The sequence below is a fragment of the Dreissena polymorpha genome, chromosome 16 (genome assembly GCF_020536995.1).
Source record: "Dreissena polymorpha isolate Duluth1 chromosome 16, UMN_Dpol_1.0, whole genome shotgun sequence".
In the NCBI taxonomy this organism is placed as follows: Eukaryota; Metazoa; Mollusca; class Bivalvia; order Myida; family Dreissenidae; genus Dreissena; species Dreissena polymorpha.
The window spans coordinates 25,838,657-25,859,791 of NC_068370.1; the positions used below are offsets into that span (position 1 = coordinate 25,838,657).

The following is a 21,135-nucleotide window of genomic DNA, read 5'->3' on the forward strand; positions in this document are numbered from 1 at the left end:
GGCGTCTCATCTGGATCCAAACTGTTTACAAAGGTCTTCAAAATTCGGTTCCAGCACTGAAAGAGTTAAGCCCCGTTTTCTGAGAGCGCGGCTCATATTTATTCTCAATGGTCACAATGGTATGGTCCAACTCAGTTCAATATTCAGAACTTTCATAGTCATGTGGCAAACCACAAAGAATATGTCCATACAAGACTGCCTTTATATGAGTAATAAAACATACAAATACAAAGTATACACAATTGTTTTACCAGGCATTTTATCAGACAATTCATGTTCCAACTTGTATGCATATTTTTAATGTAGCTTTAAAACAAAATCAAGAAATTTGATTCCGAACAGCTCAAACCTTTATATGAAATAAAGTGTCCCCTACCAGTGTTTTTCTTTGTTTAAATTTGGGGACATTATTGGGCCCCATTATATGTAACCCAAAGGAAAAAAGTATATATTATTCCCAAATGGGACCAAAAAATAATTATTATTTTGTAAAACCAACATTTTGTTCATCTCCCATCCACCTCTATTACTTGAATCTTAGTAAGTATAATATTGAAAACACTTTTATTTTCACTTTTGAAGCATTAATGTAAGCCAAACTACAACAACATTCATTTCCCATTCTGATAAACATGCGAAAAAAAATTCCAAAAGAAAGGACATGGTCCCATTCCATAAGTTGTGAAACAAACAAAAAAACAACTGCCTACCTAACCAGGACAGACACTTATTTTTCCGCAGTTTTGAGCGACCCCTTGACCCGGTCTGAACAACGCTGTCATCGTGACTAAGACTCAGATTCTCAAAGGTGTTGGTCGACCACAACTGTAACGAGGGGCGTCGTCGGGTCGAAAAATAGTCTGTGTCAGAAAACTGACCAGGTACTCCAAGATACATTGCCACAATTTCATTCACTAATTGCCACAGTTTGGCTCATTAATTGCCACAATTTCACTCACTTATTGGCACAATTTTGGTCACTTATTGCCACAATTTGCTTACTTTTCACTGTAACTCCTATGTAAACTGAAGACGTTTGTTGTTTATGTGTTTACATTACTTGTTAAGATAGATACACATCCACTATTTGTAGTAATCCTCCAATTCATGATGTGACGTTCCACTTACAGCACTAAGTGTAAGCAACCATGCGATTGGTCTATAATTTGTTCATAATTTTTAGGCATCTTTTTTAATCAATTTCTTGAGCTGTTTTATGCTAAATAAAATTTTTTTTGCTCTTACTAAAATGTTTATTTTTTTAAATCTACTGAGTGAATACGATGAAGCCATAAACTATGTGTTTACCACTAGAAGAACAGAATTTCCTAATTAAATAATGAACCAAAAATCAATGCCCACACTCATATATTTGTTGTAGAAGTGTCAAGTATTCAGGCAGCACTAAGATCATGTCAGGGTTTTAAAAATAATGAAAACATACTGTCTTTTAAACCAACTGAATCAAAACTATTTAACCTGACTTGTCAAAAGCTGTCACAACAAAACATTTTGATACAACTATGGCCAATGAATCCTCTTGCATAACTCAGATTAACAAAGAAAACAACCTCAAAACCACATCTCATTCTATTGGCAATGACATCATTCATATACCATTTACAGGCACTAATAAACCCACCTACACTAGCCACCACAAAGTATCTTAAACAATCAACCACTTAGTTTGCACTGTTTTAAAATACTTTGCACTAAAACAACACTCTGGACTATGAGAAGACAAAACTTGACAGAAACTGCTTTAATATCACTTCAAATTTGATCTATATGGAAAAACTAAACTGAATCATGTTATCACACGTTTAAAATCACTATCACGCTCACTAATACATACGGCTACTGTATTATGCTCTATTAAAACATTTGACAACAAGTAGTACCATTAAAATACGATGGTTAATTACAATAGGAAGACCCTAAAAACAAGTAACATTGATGTAAAAACGTTATATTACAAGCATTCGGCAAGTTTTAAGCATCTAAATATCTAAATATCGTTTCACGATAATCTACTTTTGCTTTCAAGTCAGGATCAGATTCATTCGGGTTGCGTTCATTTGCATAATTTATACAAGCCATTTTCTCATTCGCAAAGTTTCAGTTACCCAGAATTCATTTTGATTTCACAGAATGATTATTCATGAGAGCTACGTCATGCTTCCGACACTTACCGTATCCAATCTCGTGTTCGCCCGTAAATGTTCGGATATTTCACGGGAGATATAAATGGAATTATTTGTGGCCACAAAAAAATAAAAACGAGCATTTTGTATCTCGTTAAATCAATTCTACCAGACAACATCTAACATTGAAATTTTGCATTTTGCTAAAAGGAACATTGATTGTTTTATGGGTTAACGCAATATTCGATATTTTTGAGCGTGATTGTTACTTTAAAAGATTTAGGTATTCATTTAATTGACTCCCATTTTAGTAGCAATTAACTTGGCACAAACCACTTGCGATGGCAACACAAAAATAATTATTGCAAGCACTCTTCTTCACTGTTGAAACCACTCAATATAAATATGTAATATTTACAACTCCATGGTACTTAGTCATAATAAGTTTGTTATGTCTTATACCACTACATTAGGCTTTATTCATGCTGCATTAGGATGCTCAAGCAATAAAACCACTGCTTGTTATGTCCTATTGAAGTTATCTCAACCCAAAGATAGGAAGATAATTATGTTATTTCAAGTTTATTCAATGTTTTATGTAAAGTTGCTTCTGCAGTCAGGTCATGCTAAAGTCAGGAGTATACATTGCAGACAGATACTTATAATTTTTTAACCTTACTCTGCCAAAACGGAGCGGTCTGCATTTGTTTAAAGTGTCGTCCCGGATGAGCCTGTGCAATCTGCACTGGCTTATCACGGATGACACATTCAACTTGTATGAAATTTTTCATTTACTGGAAATCTTTTTTAAACAATTATCTAGTTAAACAGAAAATGTCATCCTTGATTTGCCTGCGCGACCCACATGTGGTAAGCACAGTTTTCCTCAGAACGCTGCTCATTTAAAGTTTGTATCTGTTTTGAATGCCACAATGTTTCCAGAGAAATACACACTCAAATGCACACAATAACTACACATAATCTACAAGCAATAACATGCCTAAATGCCGGTCCATTACTGTAACGGGAACACCATTTCCTCCCTTGTTACTGCATGACATAGGACCATCAATATTGATTATTACTGGAAATAAATCATATCTTGGCTAGTTATAATGTCTACAGAAAAGAGAACAGACATTCATATATGTTGTCCTTTATTTGTATATAACTATATAATCTTAATCATTTGTTATTTATTGACTATGTTTTTTACAAACATTTTTTACATAACAATGTATGCAATTTGCACATATCTTATGAAATAAGATGTAACATTGTCAATGAAAAATGTGGCATATCAATTATTTCAAAATTACTTCAACCAAACAAAATACCGGCTTTATATTGCAAGCCAAATTATGAGCAATCATTCAATTGCATAAACATTATCTTAGATAAATATTTAAAGGCACAGACTGAATTACAATCATTGCTTAATAATTAAAAACAAGAGATGTGTTTGTCAGAAACACAATGCCGCCTACTGCGCCGCATTGAAATAAAATTTCTATTTATCATTTGGCAGGTATAGAAATCATCTCCCTTTAAAGGTTATTACTTCCCTTGAATTTTGTCCAATCCAACCGGAAGGGGGGGGGGGGGGGGGAGAGGATCTGACCATGTCAGTCATCACTGACAACCAAGGCCTGTGGTTTAAAAGAGAACATAGCCAGAGTTGATCATGTATCTATGGACATAAGTCCACAGGTATGTAATGAACATCATAACAATTATAATTATATCATTTAAAAAAAACTTTGAAAAATCAATCCTTTGGTTTATAAATAATCAAAATAATAAATCTGTACATTAACTGTGAAAAGAACTTAAATTCTTGGTAAGGAAATATATAATATGAGATTTATAATTATATAAATTACTTACCTTGAAAATTATTGTCTATAACAAATCTTTATTTTTAGTAGCAAATAATTACTGTAGATTCACCACTAAAAATGTGCAGCTATAAAGTGGCTATGTTCAATATTGAATAATTTTCTCCCTTTTTAAAGCTTGTTACTTCCCTTAAATCTGTATTTTTTACCGTAGACCGTAAAGGATGACCTTGACCTTGACCACAATGTGTTTGTCAGAAACACAATGCCGCCTACTGCGCCACTTTGATCTATTTAACAAAAATATATACGTGGGCAGGTCAGATAACTATGTCCATTTAAAGCTTATTACTTCCCTTGACTTTGTTTTTTCGACCCTAGACCTTGAAGGATGATGTAAACCTTGAAATTTTACCACTCAAAATGTGCTGTTCCATGAGATACACATGCATGCCAAATATCAAAGTGCTATCTTCAATATTTAAAAAGTTATGGCCAATGTTTAAAGTTTTTTCGGACGGACGGACAGACTGACATACTGACCGACGGACAGTTCAACTGCTATATGCCACCTTACCGGAAGCATACAAATAAAATATGCAACATAAGAAGAAAAGATAAGAAAACATTTTAAAATTATTTAAAAAATGTCTCAAAATATGGTTTAAAGCGTTTTTGATAGTCAATAAATAATAGTACTGCATTGATGCTACTAAAATATATTATGATAAACTATTCTGAACAGAATGTTATTAAAGCAGACCTTTTTTCAGACGGAATATTTGAAACTGAATTCACAGTAATAACAAGCATTTTATTTTATGGAACACTTAATTATGTATTGAAATATAAAATGATGAAACATCTTAAAATGATATGTAAGATACTAAGACTGTAACATTTTTATATTATAAGGAAACCTCCTAACAAACGTTGTCTTAAATCTAGTTCACCCTTAAAAAATAGTCTACCCTATCTATGATGGTAAAAATTGTTTATCAGTTTATAACTTGAGTTAACCAGATAACACTTCTATTCCTGCATCCTAATTCATGATATGAGACACACATATCCAAGCATCCCAATGGCCTCAATGTATGAAAACATTTCAAATTTCTTCAATTTTATCTGACTATCACAGGAAGAGAAATTCCAGATTCTACTCCAATAAAGATCCGATATTTCAACAAAGCTCACAACTATCATATTTGGATTAAAACACACATGAAACCCAATCCACTGTTGAAAGTTGATCAAATCCTAAGGGAATATAAACACAATTCGCAATATTACTTATTTATAATGACCAACAAATCACAGCATGCTCGCATCACAGAGAATGTACCACTGACACAAATGAAGGACTGTTAATTTACTGACTCCAACTGATAGTGGCTGAGTCCACAGTAACTGAGATATGAATAAAAACACATTGCACTTTTACTTATTTATAATGACCAAAAATCACAGCTTGCTCAAAGCATAGAGAATGTATAAGGACTGAAACTATGGCAAGGACTGTTAATTTATTGACTACAACTGATTATGGTTCAGTCCACTGTAAGGGAGATATTCCCTGACAGTACAAGACATAGCCCTGTTGTTTGCTTACAACAATATTGGCCAATTTGGTGTTTGCATGATACTTGTGACAGACAGCATGCACAAATCAATAGCAACACAAGTGATTGTTGACATCATGTCAAACACAAGGGGGAAAGAAGTCAGAATTGGGGTCTAAACATGGGCTGGTGTGGTTGCATTATAAATGCTGAATGTGCTAATAGATAAATTTTCAGGCTAGTCCATCATTAGGAAATGTACTTAAACCAATGCTCATACCGCACATGCAATCTATGACAGCGATTTTTTTTTGGCCCGATTGGGAAAAGTGCTGGTACCAGCTCAATTGGGAAAAATATACACACAAAAACCTGACAATGGGAAACTTTGCGTCTTCATATAGGGACAAAGGTGTATTTGATTTTTTTATGTAAAATACTTTAAAATTGATAGCTTAGTTTTGTCAAGTTGTCAATACTATATTTACTTCGGTTCAAGCAATAGAGCTGCATACAGAAACTAATTAAATGTTATAAGATACAAACTTTTATTTAAAGTCGGTTTACAGTAGTAACAGTTCAACATTTTCTATGTATAGCTATTTACCGACACATTCAAAGGCATTATGGTTCTGAACAAGGCATATATAAATACAAAATGTTACATTTTATTAATAACAAATAAAAATATTATTAAATTTTTTGGGAAAACCTTCTATTGGGAATTTGTTTACAGCAATTGGGAAATTGATATTTCCCTAGTACCATCATCATTTTCTTATAAACATAGTGCTCATTATAATGTCAGTGTGTATGTACTTGATAATTCCTTCATCAACCATTGACCAGTGCACCTTACGACTCCATTATGTTATTGGTCTGTGTGTTATATTATGGTGGACAAACCAGTTATCGAACACCTAAGAAATTACGTTAAATTACCTTAAAATTGAAACACTTAAAATGACAAAAACATTTTGTTTAAACAAATGACTAACAGTTCAATCATTAAATGATTTATCTATTAAAGTTTTCCAGCAAACTACCTTCAAGAATTCATAACAATGATTCCCTGATTATTGTCACCTCTAGCAGACAAAACAAAATGGCGGCCGATGTAAACATGACCTATTACGCGACACTTCATAAATACTACTCCAGTATATACAAAATCACATGACTATCACCTGACCCGGACTCGGCGAAAAAATCTGCGTCTGCTGCAATCAAAATTGCAAACGGAAATATGCTTTTCGGTGTGTAAATGCACGTTTTGATAAATGCATTCAAAACGTTATATCAAAAAACACAAAAACGGTGTAAATAACAATAAATGCATTCCTTTAACCTGTTTCAAGCTAAGTAGGTCATGGACTTCAAGTGCGACCATTTGTTTATCAATGTGACGTCATGGGCACTTTTGCGCATGTGCATACAGAACCAAAACAAAACATCCTATAAAAGGTGCTGTTCGATTACAGGTACTTACACAATACATTAGACCTTTTCCTGGGAAAACTAAAGGAAGTTCCTAGAAACAGCTGGATGATGTGTCACTAAAATACCATGAACTGTGAAAACCTTTTATTAAACTCATCCAGGAAATTTGTTAGTAAGCTCGCCAAAGGCTCGCTTACTGACACAATTCCTGAACTCGTTTGATAAAATATGGTATGAACTCGTGCCAGATCCTATATATATATTGTGAAAAAGTAAATAACTAAAATCAAATATCTCTGTTTGTATATATTACACAATCATATGTTTATAAACAAAACTTACTATAACATCGAAGATTCATCCGTATTTTCATTAGCTGCAGGTGTATTCGACATCTTAGCTTGTGGTAGCGCTTTGTCAGTACCATTTTTGTTTGCCAATAACACTTATCACAGAACACACTAATTATCAAAATTTGAATTCCTTCTCTCCTTTAAACATAATAAAGAAAGTCATAAAAAGATACAAGCACTTAAACAAATAATACCTATCTAACAACATTATCATCATCAACAAAAACCAGTTTCAACTGCAATTATTACAGTTTTCAGACTGTATTATACCTGAATTTTGGTCAATGAAAGTCCACAAGCTTTGGTCATGAACTTTCATAGTGCAAGTCGAAGCCATATCAGTGTCACATGTCAGAATTAACATGTGAGCAATTAAATTAAACACACACAGGTAACACCATTTTCAATCAGAATAATTTCTCACCTGCAGCTGTTTACTAAATTTGTTATTGCATTTATGATTGTTACAATTGTGATACCCATAAGCAAATCTATTTCTAGAAATATGTTGAGCTTGACAACTAAGTCAAGCGGTCAAGAAGCAAAATCCATTAAGAGAAATTACTCAAGACAATCTCAAAGAATGGCTCATAACTATAATGCATCAGATAATTACTTGGCAATGTAAAATATTATATTATATAGGTATTATATGCTCAGCAATATTATTTATGTTATTTTTAGGTAGAATAATTTTTAAGATATATTTAAGTCTTAAACAGTATTATCATGTTTTACAAGGCATTTCCCTGTGTGACTTTTGTGTAGCTAAACAGTCTTATATATCATCGCATTTTGTTCACAACTAGTCTCAAAGAATCATGTATTGGCAGGTAGTATTAAAATAGTTAAATATTGATCAATTATTTTTTTAACTTTATGTGTTTTATATACAGCTATATAAAACATTTTATATACAGCATTAATGTATATTATTAAGAAACAAAATCAATATATTCTATATTCATTTTTAAATTATGAATATGAAAAAATAAGATTGTGTCATTGCCACAATGCTCTTCCTAAAAAAACAAGACTATTGCCGAGCAATATATGTCCCCTTTCTGGCTTCACAATTGTCAGATTTGTTTTTGTTGTTGCCATAGCAATCGGGATTCTTGATGTAGGAACAAAATGAAAAGACGTGCATAATCTCCATATTGCCATCTGACCATGTTTTAAGTTTCATGAAAAAATATGAAGAATTTTTAAAGTTATCGCAGGATCCAGAAAAGTGTGACAGACAGACTCACAGACAGACTCACAGACGCACAGAGCGCAAACCATAAGTCCCCTCCGGTGAAACCGGTAGGGGACCAAAATTGTGTGTCTTACCAAATGATTAATGAACACTTAAATGTACTGTTTCGTAAAAATTGTTAAATGTTCTATATATATGCAATAACATTTGACTTCAACTTAAAAGCGTGCCAATGCATTTTTTTACTAGGTATTACATTAATTGTAAGAAACCTATGCAAAACTAATGAACGAGAAGGTAACCACAGGATATAACAGAGCTCCAGATAAGGTTTTGTGAAATTCTTAAATTACTACCAGATTTTCAAAAAGAATTCTTAGCTCTGAAATTTTATTCTTAACGTTACTACTAAGTTTTGGAAAATAATTCTTATTTTTTCTAAATGACCTAAAAATAAATAATAATGGTAATTTTCATGCAAAAAAATCAAAATAAACATACTAGCAACTTTATTTATACGAGTTCAACAGTGTCTTTTCAGTATTATACAATTTTATTTTTCCAATACCTTCATATGCCCAAACTGTGTTTAGATTGCATGCCTTAGATGAATTTTTACATATTTCACATTTAAAACGGGTCTCCCCTTCAATCTTTTCAACGATTAGCCACGGGACTTGTCCCTTCCACTCGTTCAATGTTTTTTTTTGTGTTTAAGTTTGGACCCGTCGTGTCGCGTTTTTGTTTAGCTTTTCCGACTGTGTCGGCAACTGAACATACAGCATCGTATAAGAACTTTTCTATAATGTCTTTCTAAACATTTAACTTCGGCTCACTTTGCGTACAATATGTTAAAAGCGTGTTTTTGGACGCTTTGCAGTTTTTTAGGACGCTCTCTCTGGGCGCCGCCATTGTTTTTTGACAGATAGACTGTATACGCCGCTTTTATCGGAAAAAAATGCGCTTTGTTAAACAAACCCGATAACCATTCTATATAAGCACCACAAAGATCTTTAATACGCGAAAAGAACTCAATAAAAATCGATACGAACCGATGTAAAAATAATATTCGTTACTTGATTTTGTAATTCTTAATGGTACGACAAGATTTTAAAATAAATACGTAACGGACTTGAAAATAATTCTTAATTACGAAAATAAGACCCTTATCTGGAGCTCTGTATAATGAGAACGAGAAGGTAACCACAGGATATAATAAGAACGAGAAGGTAACCACAGGATATAATGAGAACGAGAAGGTAACCACAGGATATAATGAGAACGAGAAGGTACATAACCACAGGATATAATGAGAACGAGAAGGTAACCACAGGATATAATGAGAACGAGAAGGTAACCACGGGATATAATGAGAACGAGAAGGTAACCACAGGATATAATAAGAATGAGAAGGTAACCACAGGATATAATGAAAAAGAGAAGGTAACCACAGGATATAATGAGAACGAGAAGGTAACCACAGGATATAATGAGAACGAGAAGGTAACCACGGGATATAATGAGTACGAGAAGGTAACCACAGGATATAATGAGAACGAGAAGGTAACCACGGGATATAATGAGGACGAGAAGGTAACCACAGGATATAATGAGAACGAGAAGGTAACCACAGGATATAATGAGAACGAGCAGGTAACCACAGGATATAATGAGAACGAGAAGGTAACCACAGGATATAACGAGAACGACAAGGTAACCACAGGATATAATGAGAACGACAAGGTAACCACAGGATATAATGAGAACCAGAAGGTAACCACTGGATATAATGAGAACGAGAAGGTAACCACAGGATATAATGAGAACCAGAAGGTAACCACAGGATATAACGAGAACGAGAAGGTAACCTCAGGATATAATGAGAGCGAGAAGGAAACCACAGGATATAATGAGAACGAGAAGGTAACCACAGGATATAATGAGAACGAGAAGGTAACCACAGGATATAATGAGAACGAGAAGGTAACCACAGGATATAATGAGAACGAGAAGGTAACCACAGGATATAATGAGAACGAGAAGGTAACCACAGGATATAATGAGCCTTGCTGTGGTCAAAAGCAGTTTAACCCTTTGCATGCTGGGTAATTTGTCATCTGCTAAAATGTCGTCTGCTGAATTTCTAAAATTAGCATTTTCTTCGATTTTTTTTCAAAAAATACTATCAGAATAGCAAACAGTTTGGATCCAGATGAGACGCAACGTTCTGTGGCGTCTTATCTGGATCCAAACTGCTTGCAAAGGCCTTCAAAATTCGGTTCCAGCACTGTAAGGATTAATGCATGGGCTTAAAGTGTCATCCAAAATTAGCCTGTGAAGTCCACATAGGCTCATTAAGAATGACACACAAGTCGTATTTAATTGAGTTTGCAAGAAAACAGGCATGATTAGCCCACAAAAATGTAATTTATTAAAACTAAATCAATGCATGTAAACTCAGCATTTTCTATTTCTCTGGAATTGTCTTAGGAAATTCACATGGAATATATTGTCACACAAAAAACACAAGCATTTTGTATCTGGTTAAATCTATGTTACACGACTGCATCTAGCGTTGAAATTTTGGTTATTGCTACAAGGAACACTGATTTTGTATGGGCTTACTTTATTTTACTAAATATTTTACCAAATATTCGTTGATTTTGAGTGTCTCTGGGGCTTTAAAACAAATCAAGGCAATGTGCTTTCAAATTGTACCAAATAATGACATCTTGAAGGGAAAGCATGAAAGAACTAGCGCTTTGTCACAGACCCCGTGACCTAGTTTTAGGCCCGGAATGGCCCATGTTCAAACTTGTCCTAGAGATCATTTAGATTAAACTTGTGACCAAGTTTGGTGAGGATTGGATGAAAACTACTTGATTTAGAGAGCAGACAACATGGTGTGGTTTAAAACACACTAAGTGACCTCATGACCTAGTTTTCGACCCGGCAAGGCACATGTTCGAACTTGGCCTAGACATCAGGTGGATACAACTTCTGACCAAGTTTGGTGAAGATCGGATGAAAACTACTTGAATTAGAGAGCGGACACTTAATACGGACCGACAGACAGACCGACCGACCGACAGACAAGTTCACTCCTATATTCCCCCCTAAACTTCGTTTGTGGGGGTATAATTATTTTCGCTGTATGTTCAAACTTCTATGTCAAATTTGGGTAACTCGGGCTGGACAGTATTTATGACTGACTGCACTTACTGCAGAGCTGTGGGGATGGACATCGGGCCTGTAGAACAGGGGACTTGTTGGGGCCCACCTTCCCGCACACACGTCTGAAAATAGAACATAAGGAAATGTTGGCTTAATGCACAATAATTAAATAGGCAGAAATAAGATTTGGACATATGTGGGCGAAAATCACAACAAATCACTACACAATCGACTGAAAATTGAATAAATTATAATGTTGGCAAAATTCATCTGAAATACTAAATGATGCTCAGCTAATAACATTGTTAAATGTGGGAAAACATTACTACACACTCAGCTAAAATTTGAACATGGACATAGAGGAACAAAAGTCTATGGACAGTGAACAGCACACTTGACTGAAAATATGTCAATATAATTGGGCAGTGAAGAGCACACTTAACTGACAATAGAAAAAAGAAATGTGGTTGTTAACAATCCGCAGTGGTCATTGCACTGTAAAAATATGAGGTCATCCATTAAATGCAAAGGTAAACCCAGGCTGTGCAGCACAATTGCGGCTCTCATACTTGTCATGTTTATGCTACTCAATCTAACAATAAGCGATTATTGAACTTATATGTATATCCAATTGTTATCCATATTAACTCAATTGAACATGTAGCTTATCTGGTGAAATGCTCTTTAAGTTGTTAATATTTTATTTAACAAGAGCTGTCTTCATAGGATGACATATGCCCCCCAAAAAAGGCTTTGATAGAAGTTATGAGCATTTTTCGAAACCTAAACGCATATTTCTAAATGCAGACCCTAAGTTCAAGGTCAAGGTCAAAGGGGTCAAAATTTGTGTTCGTATGGAAAGGACTTGTCCATATACACATGCACACCAAATATGAAGGTTACATCTGAAGCAACATAGAAGTAATGAGCATTTTTCAAAACCTAAACGCAGATTTCGAAACCTAAAAGCGGACCCTAAGTTCAAGGTCAAGGGGGTCAAAATTTGTGTGCATATGGAAAGGCCTTGTCCATATACAAATGCATACCAAATATGAAGGTTACATCTGAAGCGACATAGAAGTAATGAGCATTATTCTAAACCTAAACGCAGATTTCGAAACCTAAACGCGGACCCTTAGTGCAAGGTCAAAGTGGTCCAAATTTTGTAGGTATGGAAAAGTGTTGTCCATATACACATGCATACCAAATATGAAGGTTACATCTGAAGCGACATTGAAATTATGAGCATTTTTCGAAACCTAAAAGCAAAGTGTGACGGAAAGACAGACAGACGGACAGACGATCCAATCACTATATGCCCTTCTTTGGGGGCATAATTAAAAGGCTGTAGATCAATGGAGACAACATGTGACTTACCAACCAACAACAAATATTTACTTTCCTTATATTATCCTTAATGAAACCATGTTACACTGCTTGCCAAATGTTTACCAATTCAAGCACTATTTTCTGCATTTATTTTATATACAAGGGAGGTAACTGATGCCCTCCTGAAATAATATTTTTATAATTGTCTCCCATATTCCATTTACACTTATGGATAATGATTATAATTCAACGAGACCTGTGTTTGTGAAACACATGTTAATGCCCACAACTGCACTTTAAAACCGCACATCAGCTATTTAAGAGAAGATTGTTAAGTTCATGGCCCATTATTTAGCAAAGAATCAATGGACCTCAATCAAATGCAAACTTCATCTGTAAGTCATGTAGGTGGACTCACAAACCAAAATTCAGCTCAATATCTGAAGGTATTGGGTAAGTTAAACTCTGGTTATTATAGAGATCATTTTTTAGGCCAAAGCCCATAACCTAGCCCAATATCAATGTCTCGCAATGAAACTCACATTTCATCTGAAGGTCATGAAGGTACACTCACATTCCAAAAATAAGCTCAATGTAACACACCATCCCCTCAAATTCTGAAAGCGTTGCATTAAAAAACCCTGGAAAACAGAATGCCAGACGGACATACGGACAGACAGTCCGAATGCTACATGCAACCTTACCAGGGCCATAATTATAAGAAAACAGTTTGGAAATAGTCAATTTCCTTTAATAGAAGATCATTAATTATCCTATTCAAATATTAAATCTGCTCAACATTTTGTTTACACATGATCTGTTTTATAGATCGAATTTGTGCTAGTCTTATATTTTGTAAACAATGATATTAAAGGGATGCCACTCTTCAAAAAGTTAAGTGTTTTTTCTGTAAGAGTTATCCTTACCTTCCAGATCTGCGTGAGAAACTGAGCTCCTTCTGAAAGTATAAAAGAGGAGAAATTGAAAAACAGAAACAAAAAATTAACAGTTTAACACTTTGTAGAATATACAACCAAATTTATAATATGCCATTTTACAAACTTATAGCAGCATAGGGGTGACACAAGTGTGGATTAATCATTCATAGCCAAAACATAATAATGCAAGACTGATAATCAATTTTGTCTTCTTCTTAGTCACATGTAGCAATGATTGTATACCTCATGGCCGTTACTTTATAACTGGTTGCCACAACTAATACATTGCAGTCACAACCAAATGTATAACTGAATTCCATAACCGAACATACCATTATTTTGTTATTATTTTTTGTGGTCACGACCATGTTACTGTTGCAGTGTACAAACTTGAGTAAAGTCAACACATTCTTTCTTCTCTTGAAACAAAACAAAACAATATGAGCCGGGCTCTGTGGAAAGGGGGTTTAATGCAAGTGCGTAAAGTGTAGCCAAGATTAGAAGTCCGCATAAGGGTAATCAGGGACCACACTTTCGCCTAAACTGGATTTTTGCTAAGAAGAGACTTTCTTTATCCCTTTACCACTTAGATAAGTATTTTGACGCATTTATAGCCCCTTTGAAAGTTATATTAAATTTAAGACCTTTCTTACTAGATTCAAGTTTTTAAGGCTTCATCTCCAAACCTTAGATACTGATGAGCAACAAACAGCGTAAAACCTGAACAGACTGCGAGTTACTTGCAGGCTGGTCGGGTTTTATGCTGTTTGCACATAGCCATTTTCACTTTGCTTCTATGTGTGAAAGGGTTAAATGAAAAATATCATAAAAGCGGTAATTGTTGGCCCTGATTATGTTGGATGACACTTTACGCACATGCATTAAACCCCTTTTTCACAGAGCACAGCCCATAATATTATACATCATCCACCATTGTGTTGATAAGACAAACAAAAAATTACTGGTAGTTTCAACATTCAACAGTGAGAGTGCATTTATAAATTATTCTCTCAAAACAAGATGTCTGACAGACATCAAAGATGATGAAAGTACAACTTAATTGTGGATTTAAATGAACATGTTACATCTGGAGATCTGTTCAACTGCCATGTAGTTCATGTCACAACCATCAGATAAATACAGGGTCCGCATTACATCAAAACTATGTTTTTGTTCAGATAAGGGTTATTACAATTTTTTTAATGGATTTAAAATATTGCAATACAAAAACAACAACAAAATTAACAAATGAAATTTGTAAATGATTGTTTAAACACAATGATGAAGTATCTGCCAAAATATGTTACTGTAGTTAGATATACTTGGTTTTGGCTTTAACCCTACTATTCAATGCCGTTAACTTTTGCATTGTTTACAAACACTATAGAAGAACAATTGCAATATGTCACATTGTTGTAGCATAGCAGTGCCATTTTACATACCGTCCTCACATATTTGACAACAGACTGTCAGTAAGAATATGAGCTGTGATCTGTGTAAAGGGGGTTTAATGCATGTGCGAAAAGTGTCGTCAAACATTAGCCTGTGCAGTCCGCGCAGGCTAATCAGGGACAACAATTTCCGCCTTTAAATAATTTGTTTCAAGAAAGTCTCTTCTTAGCAAAAATCAAGTTTAGATGGTAAGTGTTGTCCCTAATTAGCCTGTGCGGAATGCAAAGGCTTATCGGGGACCACACTTTACGCACATGCATTTAATCCCTTTTCATAGAGCCTGTCCCATATAATTATATAGATGGAACTCAACCTTGAACTTTCTATTTTGCATGTTTAAAATTATTTCTAATTATCATTCTATGTCTGTTTACAAAATTATACAAGTATCATGGGACATTTTGATTACATTAAATCTTAACTTAATTGAAATCCTTGAAATCAGGCATTTTCTCTTTAGGCAAGAGATGCAAGCCTTTTAATTTCAGGAAAAACAATGGCTTCTGAGGAGCTGATTTGGAAAAAGAAAAAAAGCTGGTTTAAGTTTTGATTAAGAGGAAACAGGATGATTTTAAGGAAAATTTCAATTCCGAAGAGTCCTTCAATCATCCTTTGTTATATAAGGTGAAAATCACTGGAAATATACATTAAGTGTTACTGAATATAAGTCTATGCAAGACCAAATTGCAACAAAATAAAATATTTTCCAGCATTTTATGTGACACAAAGTACCATAAGTCTCCTTGACAGAGTAACTTAGAATTTGAGAAGTTCCTGGTTTCTGACAATAAAATATCTATAATGTTTCTGTTTTTTAATAACAAAATACAATATTACAATTTTCAATTAAAAGCAAACTACTTTATCTGCTGTTATATATACAAATAAGTTCATGGTTACATGGCCATTAAATGGAATCACATAATTATTAAGAGTTATTCATACATTTTGTATGAGCCGTGTTCTGTAAAAAGGGGGTTTAATGCATGTGGGTAAAGTGTTGTCCCAGATTAGCCTGTGCAGACTGGGACAACACTTTCCGCACAAACTGGATTTTTGCTAAGAATAGATCTTTAAACGAAAAATACAATAGACGAGGAAAGTGTAGTCCCTGATTTGCCTTAGTGGACTGAACAGGCTAATCTGGGATGGCAGTTTACGCACATGCATTAGACCCCCGTTTAACAGAGCACGTCCCATATATAGGTAACAATACATAAACAAGAGGCCCCAAAGTGCCCTGGGTTGCTCACCTGAGAGACTAAGATGGAAAGAAACAAAGATTAAAACTCTTCAGCAAATATTGCAAATTATTGGTATGAGAAGACTGACATTAAAAATAAGGTGTTCCAAAGTATTCACAATAGGCCTATATAGAAAATTACCCCATCCACCCTGGTGGCCATGTTTTTAATACCCAGATTAAAAAAAAATATATATATATAAGGAAAATGCTTCTTACATACATATAGAGAAAACTGACCCATCCCCTGGCGGCCATGCTTTTCCACTGATCAGGACCATTTTCAAACTCATCCAATATATCAATAAAACCAATGTTTTGACCAAGTTTCATGATGATTGGCCAAAAAATGTGTTACTACATGGATCAAAACCATTTTTGAACTCAACCGTCGTATTTGAACTCAACCGTCGTATCCAGGAACAAATCTTCTGACCAAATGTCATGAAGATTGGGCAAAAAATGTGTCTTCTAGACTGTTCACATGTTTTCTTATATACATATAGAGAAAACTGCCCCACCCCCTGGTGGCCATGTTTTTTCACTGATCACGACTATTTTCAAACTCAACCAAGATATCCATAAAACCGATGTTTTGACCAAGTTTCATGATGATTGGACAAAAAATTGTGACTTCCAGAGTGTTCACAAGCTTTTTTACTATATAAATATAAAGACAAGAGCACCGCCTTGCGGGTGCAGACCGCTCATCTATTTTCTTTTTAAAGGTGAAGGGACTCTCATTTTCAATCACAAAGGAGGGAGGGGTGGAGTGTATAGTGTGGGGGTGTGGACATTTATTACATTATTTTCCAAAAATGCGAAAAAAAATGCAAAAAAACAAAAACAAAATCAGGGGTGTGGGGGGTGGGGGGGGGGGGGTGGGGATTCTTGGGTGCGATGGTTGGACGGTATTTCAAACATAAAGTAATAAAAATAAATATTTGTGTTTTTTAACTGTTTCAAAAAAAAATTGGGGGGGGGGGGTATAGTGTGAGGGTGTGGTGGTCATTTGTGAGATGATCTAAAAAAAAAATAAAAAATTATCAAATAAAAAAAAATTACGGGGTGGGATTCCGGGGGGGCGGGGGGGGGGGGGGGGGCACGGTGGATGGTTTGGGTGGAGTCTATTGTGGTATGTCAGGTAAGAGTAGTTTTGTCAAAGTATCAATCAAATCTAATCATAAATCAAGAAGTTATGGCAATTTTAGCAAAATTTAATAATTTGACCTTGAGAGTCAAGGTCATTCAAAGGTCAAGGTAAAATTCAACTTGCCAGGTACAGTAACCTCATGATAGCAGGAAAGTATTTGAAGTTTGAAAGCAATAGCCTTGATACTTAAGAAGTAAAGTGGATCGAAACACAAAATTTAACCATATATTCAAAGTTACTAAGTAAAAAAGGGCCATAATTCCGTAAAAATGACAACCAGAGTTATGCAACTTGTCCTTTAACTGTACCCTTATGATAGTTTGCGAGTGTTCCAAGTATGAAAGCAATATCTATGATATTTTAGGGGTAAAGTGGATCTAAACACAAAACTTAACCAAATTTTCAATTTTCTAAGTATAAAGGGCCCATAATTCCGTCCAAATGCCAGTCAGAGTTACATAACTTTGCCTGCACAGTCCCCTTATGATAGTGTTGCAAGTATGAAAGCAATAGCTTTGATACTGTAGGAATAAATGGACCAAAACACAAAACTTAACCAAATTTTCAATTTTCTAAGTATAAAAAGGGCACATAATTCTGTCAAAATGCCAGTCAGAGTTACATTACTTTGCCTGCACAGTCCCCTTATGATAGTTAGTAAGTGTTGCAAGTATGAGAGCAATAGCTTTGATACTTACGGAATAAAATGGACCTAAACACAAAACTTAACCAAAATTTTCTATTTTCTAAGTATAACAAGGGGCAAAATTGTCACAAAACCAGATTTTCATTGTGAAAAAAAATCTGATTAAGGGAGACAACTCAAACTGAACTTTTGAAATGAACAAACAAAATTAACCCCCTTTGTAAGTTTGTTTCAAAATAAATCTATTTTAAGTTGTGGTGACCTTGACATTGGAGATATTGATGTGATTCTTTCGTGCGACACACCGTCCCATGATGGTGAACAAATGTGCTCTATATACATATAGAGAAAACTGCTCCGCCCCCTGGCTGCCATGTTTTTTACTGATCTGGACCATTTTCGAACTCGTTCAAGATATCAATTTAACCAATGTTTTGACCAAGTTTCATGATGATTGGGCAAAAATTGTGACTTCAAGAGTGTTCACAAGGTTTCTCTATAGCCATATGAGAAATACTGCCCCGCCCCCTGGCGGCCATGTTTTTATGGACCAAATCCATTTTTTAACTCAACCAACATATTATTAAGACAAACATTTTTACAAAGTTACATAAAGATTGGGCATCAAATGTGACTTCTACAGTGTTCACAAGGTTTTTCTTTTTTTTGACCTAGTGACCTAGTTTTTGACCCATAATGACCCAGTTTCGAACTCGGTCAAGGTATCATTGGGACAAATGTTCTGACCAAGTTTCATGAAGATCTGACAATAAATGTGGCCTCTAGAGTGTTCACAAGGCAAATGTTGACGACAGACGCACAAAGCATTACAGACAAAATGCGATCACAAAAGCTCACCATGAGCAAATTGTGCTCAGGTGAGCTAAAAAAGTTGTTTCAACTCTCCTATATAACTAGGGCTTTGGCACTCAAATTTTCCAGACAGCTCTGTGAGCTATTTTCAAGATCAAATAGCTTTAGAATATTTACTATCAGGTTAAAAATGCCCATCAATGTCAGCTTACACTTTATAATAATGACTATTCCAATTCAATAAAGAAATGTGATAGGAATTGTTATTCGCAAACAACTATAATTATTGCATACTGACTAACCAACAGACTGACCGCCACTATATATAATTACTAGACATTATACATACATGTACCCTCTTCAAACTTTGTTTGAGGTTGTAGAGTTATTAAATTCATTTTTCAAGAAGTACTTAAAACATACAAATGCTCATTATGTTTATTTAATATCTCTGACATAGATTGTCAACTTTAAAGGTTAAAATATCAATCACACAGTCTGGTAAATCATGTTTCACTTAACTTTATAGATACTGATTACAAATATTACAAAGGATTACAGTGACATAAGGACACGAAGTAGTGATACAAAAATTTACTGCCAATAAAATCACAAGATTTTTTCTATATAAAAAATAATGAAAAAATAATGTCATCTCTAATGATGACTTAGCCATAAGACCCAGACATCTAATTTCTGTCTGTCTGGTAATTTGAAGTCAGTTAGTGCACCATTTCAGAAAGCGCTAATAAAAAAAACATAAGCTCAACCATTAAAGCCAATTGGTCAAAGCATATGGGTCTTGGAGGAAAATAAGTACATGTACACTCTATTCGATTCTGGTTTATGGGTCAGTTACAGTAGAAACATTAATATGTCGATTTTATCTTATATAATTGTCCATCAAAATCATATTTGTTGACCTGCAGACTGACAAACAAAGAACATTCTTGCCATGCTAGACTTAAATCCACCAGTTATAAATAATTTGTTTTATAAGCATTTCCCACTAAGAAGCATAGAAAAAAATGTCTTTTTGAAAAAAGCATAAAACCAGAACAGCCTGCAAAGAACTATTAGCAGGAAGTCTGTTAAAGTTTAATGCTGTTTGCTGCTCATCCGTATCTTATGGTTGGAACGAAGGCTTCACTAATACACCCTTTCAGATTGGCCAAGTGAAAATGGCTATGTGTAAACAGTATAAAACCAGAACAGCCTGCAAGTAACTCACAGTCTGTTAAAATTTTATGCTCAGCGGTATCTTAGGGTTGGAACTCAGGCTTCACTATTACACCCTTTCAGAGGCCAAGTGAAAATGGCTATGTGCAAACAGTATAAAACCAGAACAGCCTGCTAGTAACTCACAGGCTGTTCAGGTTTTATGTTGTTTGCTGCTCCTCAGTATCTTAGTGTTGCAAATAAAGACTTTAAAACTTGAATTTAGTAAGACAGGTCTTTAATTAAATGTAACTTTCTAAGGGACTACAAATGTGTCAAAATGCCCATCTGAGCAGGAAAGGGTATAAAGATAATGTACCAGCAATATTTTTTTCCTAATTGGGAAAAGTACAGGTACCAGCCCAATTGGGAAACATTTGCGCAAAAACCCCTGAAATTGGGAACATTTGGGTCGTGAAGTCATCACATTGGGAAATGTATATGATAAAATGCTCACAAATACTTAAACATTGATAACCAAGTGTTGGCAAGTTATCAATATTATATTTACTTAGGTTCAGGCCATAGAGCTGCATAGGGAAACTTCTTTAAAAAACTTTCATTTTCGGAATTTTTCAGACAGACATTGGGAAATTTGTAGTTTGTGTTCCCAATTGGGAAAGTGCCATTT

The 21,135-nt window shown here is 34.6% G+C and overlaps 1 protein-coding gene across 1 annotated transcript in view; it reads right to left on the reverse strand.

The window, feature by feature from the left end:
• Positions 1–21,135, reverse strand: part of LOC127861722 (microtubule-associated serine/threonine-protein kinase 3-like) — a 220,657-nt gene that overhangs the window by 62,116 nt on the left and 137,406 nt on the right. The window contains 2 exon segments of the mRNA XM_052400409.1: positions 11,761–11,834; positions 13,968–13,999. Of these exon segments, the coding sequence (XP_052256369.1) occupies positions 11,761–11,834; positions 13,968–13,999 (106 nt within the window).